General features: G+C 59.4%; 1 protein-coding gene across 1 annotated transcript in view; it reads right to left on the bottom strand.

Annotated features, from left to right (window-relative positions):
• The window catches only part of WFS1 (wolframin ER transmembrane glycoprotein), a 36,504-nt gene extending 27,480 nt beyond the window's left edge, over nucleotides 1–9,024 (bottom strand). Inside the window, 2 exon segments of the mRNA XM_074274948.1 lie at nucleotides 4,251–4,445; nucleotides 8,879–9,024. Of these exon segments, the coding sequence (XP_074131049.1) occupies nucleotides 4,251–4,440 (190 nt within the window). The 5' untranslated portion in view covers nucleotides 4,441–4,445; nucleotides 8,879–9,024.
• Nucleotides 9,025–9,420: the final 396 nt, after the last annotated feature.

Here is a 9,420-nt window from a genome sequence, read left to right on the forward strand (position 1 = left end):
TCCCACCCTCTGCAGGAGCAGCCGTCCCTCTCCGACTCATAGGGGACAGAGCGTAACACTGACCCCAGACCAACCAAACAGGTTTCCTTCCACAAGCCCCGGAGGAAACCAGCGGCATCATTTCTCGCTCAGAACAGAAAGAAGACGCCCCTGCAATGGCTCGCTTCCCCGGGCTCCTCCAGATATCAGGGTGTCCGGCCTGGTTAGAAGTCTCGTTAGCAGGAGGCAACTGATGAGAGAAAAGCTTTGCCCCTCGAATCTCTTGCATCCACATCCTGCTTTGACCACTGAAGGACTCTGGGGTGGCTGCGGCTTTCCTCCAAGCCTCTGCTCGACCTGCTCCCTGTGGTTCAACCGCTGCCCCCCCTTCCTCCTCTGCTGTCCATTCCACCAGCTAAATTCCCTTCAAGAGCCAGGCAAGATGCTCTTTCCCCCCAGAACTCTTCCCTGAGCATCCCTCTGAGCTCCAGATGTCTCTGGGCAACCAGAGACTGCCCCAGGATTTCCTACTGGAGCCCAAAAACTGTCCCCAATCATCCTTCTTGCCATCTCCCCCTCCCCGAACCTGCTTCTGACCCCCCCTTTCCACCAGGGGCTCCACAATTCACGCAGTCTCCAGTATTTATACCTTGGAAACGCCTCGGCCACTTCCCCTGCCCCCCTCACTTGTGGTCACCGAGCCAGTCCTTACTTCGCCTCCACATCATCCTCCCCCTCCTTGCTATTTCTGCTGTCACCTCCCCAATACAGGTGCTCATGATGCTGCCCCCACAGCCTCCTAAGAGGCCTCCCTGCCTCCCCTGCACTTTGGCACTGACACAAGTCAGAAGAGGCTCTGACACAAAAGGCCAGCCACAGCTCTGATCACTTCTTGTTTTTATGGCTCCCTACTGAGAAGCTGGACTTGGGGACACAAAGCTCTGAACTGAAATCCGGCCTCGGACATTTATTGGTCTCAGTTTCCTTATTTGCACAACGGGGACAATAGCAGCCCCTATCACGTGAGGTGGCTGTGAATTTCAAAGGCTTCTGTGGAGCTTAAGGCACTGCACGAACGTCCCAGCAAAATCCCAATCCTTAGCCTGACCCCAAAGCTCCCTAGAGGCCACAGGGACTTGGGGCCCAGGAGGAGAGGAGACTTGTTTCATTTCAATTGTCAGTTGATTAGCAAACATTATGAAGTGTCCATTATGTGGCAGACGCTGGGGATACACATGAAAGAAAAGGAGGTAGAAGGGATGAGAAGGAGGAGGAGGAGGGAGAGAGGAAGAAGGGATGGAGAGGAGGAAGAGGGAGAGAGGAAGGAGGGATGGGGAGGAAGAGGAGGGAGAGAGGAAGGAGGGATGGAGAGGAGGAGGAGGGAGAGAGGAAGAAGGGATGGGGAGGACGAGGAGGGAGAGAGGAAGGAGGGATGGGGAGGAGGAGGAGGGAGAGAGGAAGGAGGAATGGGGAGGAGGAGGGAGAGAGGAAGAAGGGATGGAGAGGAGGAAGAGGGAGAGAGGAAGGAGGGATGGGGAGGAGGAAGAGGGAGAGAGGAAGAAAGGATGGAGAGGAAGAGGAGGGAGAGAGGAAGAAGGGATGGAGAGGAGGAGGAGGGAGAGAGGAAGAAGGGATGGAGAGGAGGAGGAGGGAGGGAGGAAGAAAAGATGGGGAGGAGGAGGAAGAGAGGAAGAAGGGATGGAGAGGAGGAGGAGGGAGAGAGAAAGAAGGGATGGGGAGGAGGAGGAGGGAGAGAGGAAGAAGGGATGGAGAGGAGGAGGAGGGAGGGAGGAAGAAAAGATGGGGAGGAGGAGGAAGAGAGGAAGAAGGGATGGAGAGGAGGAGGAGGGAGAGAGGAAGGAGGGATGGGGAGGAGGAAGAGGGAGAGAGGAAGGAGGGATGGGGAGGAGGAAGAGGGAGAGAGGAAGAAGGGATAGAGAGGAGGAGGAGGGAGAGAGGAAGAAAGGATGGAGAGGAAGAGGAGGGAGAGAGGAAGGAGGGATGGAGAGGAGGAGGAGGGAGAGAGGAAGAAGGGATAGAGAGGAGGAGGAGGGAGAGAGGAAGAAGGGATGGGGAGGAGGAGGAGGGAGAGAGGAAGAAGGGATGGAGAGGAGGAGGAGGGAGAGAGGAAGAAGGGATGGGGAGGAGGAGGAGGGAGAGAGGAAGGAGGGATTCAGAGGATGAGAAGGGAGTGAGGAAGAGGGAAGCATCTTGCATTTATCAGAGGAGGAAAGTGAGAGAGAGAAATGGCTTGGTTCTAAGTGAGCCCCGGCCGGGGTGGAAGTGGAGATTTTAAGTCTCTTGAACCTTCCAAACCCCCACGCTTCTACTGTGCTCCCTCCTCTGCCCTCCCCTTCCTTTCCGTTTCTGCCTTTCTCCACGTTTCTGTCTCCCCATCTCTCGCTTTCTCTCTCTCCCTTCCTGCTTCTTTCCTGCTTCTCACGCATAGTACTAGCACTGTGCACAATTTTTTTTAAATCGAGTTAAAAGGACTCCACGCACAACAGAGCAATGTCACTGGATACTCGGCTGGCAGTGGTGGCGGCTCCGTCAGGGGGATGCTCTGTGAGCTGGTGAGCATCGAAAGGCTATATGCAAAGTCCTCTCCAGCCCTAATCTGTGCTTCATTACAAGTGTTAGTATTTTTATAATCATCTCCTTGAATTTCAAGTCAGCTGTGGCAGACCACCAGTCTACTTTGGTCCTGACAGAGAAAGCTGGGAAAGGGAAAAGAGCCTTGAATATAAGGGGAAAAGGTCAGAGTTCAAATCCCAGTCCTCACATTCAATTACTCGTGCAAACCTGTAAAACAAGTCACCTGACATCCCTGACTTCCAAAATGAAGGGACTGGCTGGGATGAGCTCCGAGGTCTCTCTTCCCTTATTCTCAGTGCTTTGACACTCCCCCAAAGCCCTATAAAGGAAGGCGCTAAGCAGGAGGTTCTCAGGAGGGAGGTCAGGAAAGGCTTCAAAGCCGGGATTCAGGGGAAAGCCGGACATTCAGTGAAATACGGGGTTTTCAATTATTTTGGATGAAAAGAGCAGAACTGAACAGAAAATCTGATCTTCAAACCCAGAACTCAAGAGCAGCATTAGAAGGTATGAAGAGAAGAAAAAAGAAAGGATTTTGTAAAGATTAAGCTGTGTCTTTCTTTCCGTGGGAAGATAGGTTTAACTTTCAAGAGCTGTCTCTGTTAGGGGGATACGTAGAGTGTGAGTTGAGTTTAATGTGATGACACAACAAAAGAAGGAACTGAATTTCAACAAAAAGGAAGAGAAAGGCTCTGAGGCACAGGGAAGGCAAGAGAAGGTTTTCCAGGCAAGGAGGCAGAACCATCTTCCACACTCACTAGCCGTGTGACCCGGAAAAGGTCACTTCAGCCTGTCTCCATTTCCTCATTTGAAATCTGAGCTGGAGAAGGAAATGGGCAAAGAATCTGCCAAGAAAACCCCAAACAGGGTCATGAGGAGCTGGATGTGACCAGCAAGACAGGCTGCTCTTGAGTTAGGGACAGGGAGAAGGCCGGCACTCAAACAGGAAGACTGAGCAAGACCACAGGACAAAGAGAGGACTTGATATTCTAACCTAAAGGCAAAACATTAGTCAGGAGAGTCGGTCAAGAAGGGGAGTCGCCCAACTCTGCCCTGAAGGAAATGTGGGTACAGAGTCTACACTGGGGAGGAGAGAGGAGACATCTGAGCAACAGGGAAGGCCCTGCTGACGCGGAGGACGTCAACAAGCTAGTCAAGCGGCACTAAGACTTTTGGAACACTCTCTATTCATCATAACTATTTTTCAGGAAGGGAAGAGGCCCTACAAGCAGGGCACCATGATCTCTGAGAAACCAAGCCAGCCCCCCACAGACCTGGCAATCAGCCCCTCAAAGGGCCCCCCTCTGGATTAGAAGGAGGTTTTCCAGGGGTCGAAGTTCCCGTTACAGAAGGACTCTCTGAATATGGCGGCAGGGCCTTGGATCCAAATCCTGACACCCGCGTCACCCGAGACGAATCACTACCCCGCTCAGAGCCATTTCTCATATGTGAGACCAGCTATGGTACAAACTCTCTAACGCCCAGCTGTAAAGTCCGTGCAAACAGCCCGCCCTGTTGACATTTCTGGGCCCAGTGCAATGGCATGGGCTAATTTCCCAGATTAGCGAGCTCTCCTCCTACAAGCCAGAGAGAAGAACAGAAAACTTCCGAGTAAGGGAAGAGGCTTAAGACAAAAACCCGCTCCGTTTGTTTAGATGGGGCTTTCCATCTGTCCTCACCATTTTTCTCTACTCTCTCCGGGCCGGCGGGCCGCCCTGCAGCCGGAGCCGCCGAGGGTGCTGAGGGCGGCGGGTGGCGCTGATCTCTGGCCTCATCTCCTTGCTCCGCGGAAGCCGCTGCATTGAGCTGGGACCGGCCGGCCTGTGGCGGGAGGTGAGACGGACTCGGCGGAGACGGGTCGGGCTCCATGCTACCTGGAACAGACAAACACGTCTCTAAGTCACAGGGGTCAGGACGGAAGCGGGGTCATCAGACTGAATTCAGAGCTCGCCGTAGGGCCCCAACACAAGGGGGGAAGGGCCAGAGAGCGCTGGCGGCAGCTTCCTCGGCGACCTGACCTGTCGCTAGGATGGAGCTAACCCACCCTCGCCCCTGAGGAGTTCCCGTCATAACACAGAACACGGAAAACTGTCCTCCATGCCCCATCCTCCCAGTGGGAACCACTCAAACTTGTCCCCGTGGGCGGGACCGGCACGCAGATAAGTTCACTTCATTTTGGAAAATACTGCTCCCGCTCCTATTAACAACAATGGAAAATCATTCAGTGTACCCAGGACCAACCGGAGGCCAAGGCTGGACCCTGAGGGAAGAAGCTATTTAGGGCCTTTAAAGGGTTTCAAGTCCTGGAAAAATATCAGCCCCGTGCAGAAACGCCGGCTGCACAAATCAACGTTTCACTAGATTTACTAAGCAGAGAATTTCAGAAAACATGCGCCCAGCTGTTGGGAGATAAAAATAAGCCATGAGCATGGCACTGGCATACTGGCACTGCCCACCCGAGCAAAGACAAGTGCTAATGTTCCCAGCCATCGCCCATGGGTAGCAAGATTCCACCTGAGACCAGAACACTCGGTTTCTAGTCCCCTCCCTTAATGATTCACTTCTCTCTCATTTGTCTTTTTCTCTTTTGAGGCAATTGGGGTGAAGTGACTTGACCAGGGTCACACAGCCAGGAAGTGTTAAGTGTCTGAGACCAGATTCGAACTCGGGTCCTCCTGACTTCAGGGCTGGTGCTCTGTCCACTGCACCTCCCAGCTGCCCCTTCTCTCTCATCAGTAAGCCAGGAAAGCGAGCAGAGTCGTGGGTAGGAGAGCACCCTGGGAGGAAGACCTGAGTTCTAGTCTGTGACTCTAAGGCAAATCACCTCCCGGAGTTTCCAAGACCACAGCGGAGTTTTAATTCCTGGTGACTGAGCCAGGGAGTGACCCCCAGTGCCCTGGGCCCGGCCCCGGCCCGCTTTCCACTGTAACACACTGTCTCTGGAGGAGAGGATCTGGCATGCAAACACGGAGGGAGGAGCCAGGGTTCCAAGTACAGGGACCAGCTCACAGTCTAATCCGGCCGGAATGCACACTGCGAGCCCAACTTTAAACGGCACAGGGCGTGCAGGACAAACAGCCCAATGCGCCTCTTCTAAAAAGGCCCAAGTGAGGAGGAGAAAAATGATCTTTTTAAATGCCCCGGGAAGCCAGCCCTCCCTGAATACCCGCTCCACAAAGGCTGGGACTATGGCTTGTCTTTCCAATCCGGCCTCAGACACTAGCTGGGCGACCCTGTCACCATTTGCCTCGGTTTCCTCCTCTGGAAAACGAGCTGGGGAAGTACGGCACCACGGCAACATCTTTGCCACGAGAACCCAAATGGGGTCGCAAAGAGACAGGCCTGACAAAGCAGCAGAACCTTCTTGTTCCAGCTAACGCCCTGCTGCCGGCTGGTCATCTCACTCCAGGAGGGTGCAGGGCCTCGCGCAAGGAACAATGGCCAGAGTGGGAGCCCTCCTGCATCTGTGCTTATCAGACTAACCCCATCCAAAGACGGCTTGGCTTCGTCACCCTTTGTGCTCCTCAGTGTGAAAGCCCACAGCTGTAAGCTCCTGGGCCAGGGGACTCCCACTGGAGATCCAGGTCACCCAGAGGCTCCGGGTCGTCCCCAGCAGGAGCGCTCGTGGGCACGGGATTTTATAAGCAGAGAGAATCCGTGTCCTTACATCTCTAAGCCCGGCCAGCCCACTCACAACCACCCGCGGTCCTTTAACGGCCACGCTAAATGGGAACGCCTGCGTGCTCCCGGGACTCTGGGTGAAGTAGCGAGGGGCAGAACAGAGGCCACCACGGTGCTTACTCTGTGCTGAGAACTTCACCAACACCATCTCATTGCACCCTCACAGACACCTTGGCAGGTAGACCCTGCTGTTATCTCCATTCTGCAGAGGAGAAAACTGAGGCCCACGGAGGCCAAGTGGCGTGCTCAAGAAGCGCCTGTGTTAACCCTGAGCCAGAACATGTTTCCGGGGCCTCCTTGTTCTGTCCTGTCTATTTTTACTCCACATCAAACAGGGCCCTGACTTAAAACACTGGCCCACGCTTCAAACAGGCCACTCTTGGAGACTGAGAGCAAAGAGCGGGGGCCTTCTAGCCCTGAGCGCTCGTCCTGAGTAGGGAGACAGGCCGGGGATGTCGCCGACCGCCTGGCTGAAGCCGGCCTTACCCAGGGAGCCAGAAGTCCTGCCTCCCACCCGGGCAGCACTAGGCCGAGGCAGAGGGGAGAAATCCCCGGGCGCCCGTTCACGTCCTCGGGAAACCCAAGGTTCCACGCCCCAGGACCCGTTCCCGCAGCCTCCGGCTGGGATCCTGGGGCTCCTCCCCAGGGAGAAAACGTCTGTCAGGATGACAGAGCATCACGTCTCGGGCCTGCCTGGCTGCTCTCAGTTTCTTCTCAGTCCCAATTTAGGGCGAGCTTGCCGTCAGGAGGGGCCGCAGCCCCTTGGGGAGAGCCCCTGGGGGGCTATCTTGGCGGTTCCGGTTCCGAGGGCCTTGCCACTACCAGGCCGGCACCTTGTGCCCCGAGCTCCAGCTCGCCTGAGAAAAGGTTACGGTGTCCTTGGGAGCTCCCAGGAGCTTATTTTTGCCTCCCAGTCTTAAGACAGGGGCCAGGCCAGGCCAGTTAAAGCAAAAGGAACTCTCAGGGTCCGAGAGGGGCCCTCCGCACCGACAGAGCCTCAGGACTTCTGGCGGGGGAGACTGTCTGCCCACCGGACCAAAGCCAAGAATACGGAGTGGGGGCGAGGCGCTGCCAAAGGAACGGGAAATCCAAACAAACCACATGCCGGCGGGGCGGGCCGGCTCCGCTCCGAAGTCTGCCATCCTCTGAGGGGAGCAGTCCCGAGACACAGGGTCTGGTGGCCCCCGAGCTGCCGGGACAGAGGCGGGAGCCAAATCCGCGGGCTTTCTCCCGCCCCTCCCCCCAAAGCAGCGGCTTTCTCGTGGAAAAGTCAGCCCCACCAAACTGGAAACCTTGGAGCCGGCCTAGCCCGGAGAGCGCGGAGCCTGGCCCCGCCGAGCCTGGCCCCGCCTAGCCCGGAGAGCGCCGAGCCTGCCCCCGCGCCGCGTGGGGAGCCTGAGGAGGCCCGCAAGCTGCTGCTTAAAATGCAGAAACACCTGAAAGGGGACCGGCCATGGGGGGGGGAGGGGCCGCGGACAGGATTCCGGGCGCTGAGGAGGGGGAGGAAAACCTCCCCCCCCCAGAGCACCGGGGCCGCTCCGGGGCCTCCCGCACTCCGGACAACGCCGCACCCCCCACTCCGGACAACGCCGCACCCCCATCCCAAGCGCTTTTTAAAGCGCCGCCGGCGCCGAGAGCAGGGCGCAGAAAGAGGGAAACTTCCCTGTCCCAGCTCACCACCTAAGGGGGGAAACAGGCGAGTCTGCGCGGCGAGCTCCGGCCCGCCAACTTCGGGCAAGTTCGGGGAGGGCCGGGGGCGGAGGGGGTGAGCTCCCGACTCACCCTGCGGCCCCTTCTCGTCCTGTCCCCGTCCTAGCCCAGGCAAGCAGCGGGGGCTCCCGCTCCTGCCCCTCCCCCTCAGGGCGCCCGGATCCAAGCGGAGAAACGGCCACAAGCGCCGGTCCGCACCCTGGGGTCTTTCCGGGCCACGCCGCCGGACAGGGGGCCGAGGCAGGATGGGGGAGGGTCCTCCAGAGCAGCAGAGGGTGCCCAGGGGAGAGGAGCGCCCCCCGGGGGAGACTGCCGCCCCTCCTGCCCTGACCGCTTCCCGAGGGGCAGAGGGGGCCCAGGGGAGGGGGTGCGCCCCCCGGGGGAGACTGCCGCCCCCTCCTGCCCGGACCGCTTCCCGAGGGGCAGAGGGTGCCCAGGGGAAGGGGTGCGCCCCCCGTGGGAGACTGCCGCCCCCTCCTGCCCTGACCGCTTCCCGAGGAGCAGAGGGTGCCCAGGGGAGGGGGTGCGCCCCCCGGGGGAGACTGCCGCCCCTCCTGCCCTGACCGCTTCCTGAGGGGCAGAGGGTGCCCAGGGGAGGGGGTGCGCCCCCGGGGGCCCCTCCCCCCAGGACTAGCCTCGGGCGGAGTCACAGGCAGCGCCCTCCGGAGAGGGAGTCGCAGGTCCCAGGGTCCGGGGCGTCCCAGGGTCGGGGCATCCCCGGCCCACCCTCCGCACGGGGACGGGCTCTCACTCAGGCGCCAAGGATACCCAGTGCTCCGCGAGGTCACCGCCGGCTCCGAGCGGTCCCGGGCCGGACGCGCCCGGAAGGGGCGGGGGGCGGGCCCGAGCGCCCAGGCCGGGGCAGGGGCTGCAGAGGGAGCGAGGAGGCGCCGCCCCCCCGCCGGGCGAAACTTACCAGCCCAGCTGGAGGCGCCCCGGGGAGCGCGAGCTAGGGCGCCGCACGCCACCGGCCGCAGCCCCCGCGCAGGGAGCAGCCGCAGGAGCTCTCGGGCCGCAGCCGAGTGCAGAGTGGCCCAGGCCGGCTGGCAGCGAGAAGTATAAGCGCTCGGAGACCCCGCCCCTCCCCGCCCCGTCCCACGTGCCATTCCGAGCCGGCCGCCAGACGCAGCCTCAGGGCGCCGCGTGCCGAGAGGCCGAGCCGGCTGTCCGTCAGGCTAAGCCCCTCCCCCTAACTTCCCCTCCACCACTCAGTGACCTGGCAGTCGAGAGCTCTAGAAGCTCGAGTCAGCTCTGGGTAAAACTTTCTGATTCGCCGACGGTTCTCCCCTGGCTCCTCCCTCCGCGCTGTTTCCGAGGGCGGGATTGGCTGAGGACTGGAGCCTCGGGGAGCCCCCAGATCGGCCAGGCGGCCCCCGCGTCGCCCGGAGGCCGCGAGGGCCGGACCCTGCCTGGTCCCCGCGCGGCCCCTGGGGGCTCGGCTCCGGCCCCGAGACGCCC

The sequence above is a fragment of the Sminthopsis crassicaudata genome, chromosome 6, assembly GCF_048593235.1.
Source record: "Sminthopsis crassicaudata isolate SCR6 chromosome 6, ASM4859323v1, whole genome shotgun sequence".
Lineage (NCBI taxonomy): Eukaryota > Metazoa > Chordata > Mammalia > Dasyuromorphia > Dasyuridae > Sminthopsis > Sminthopsis crassicaudata.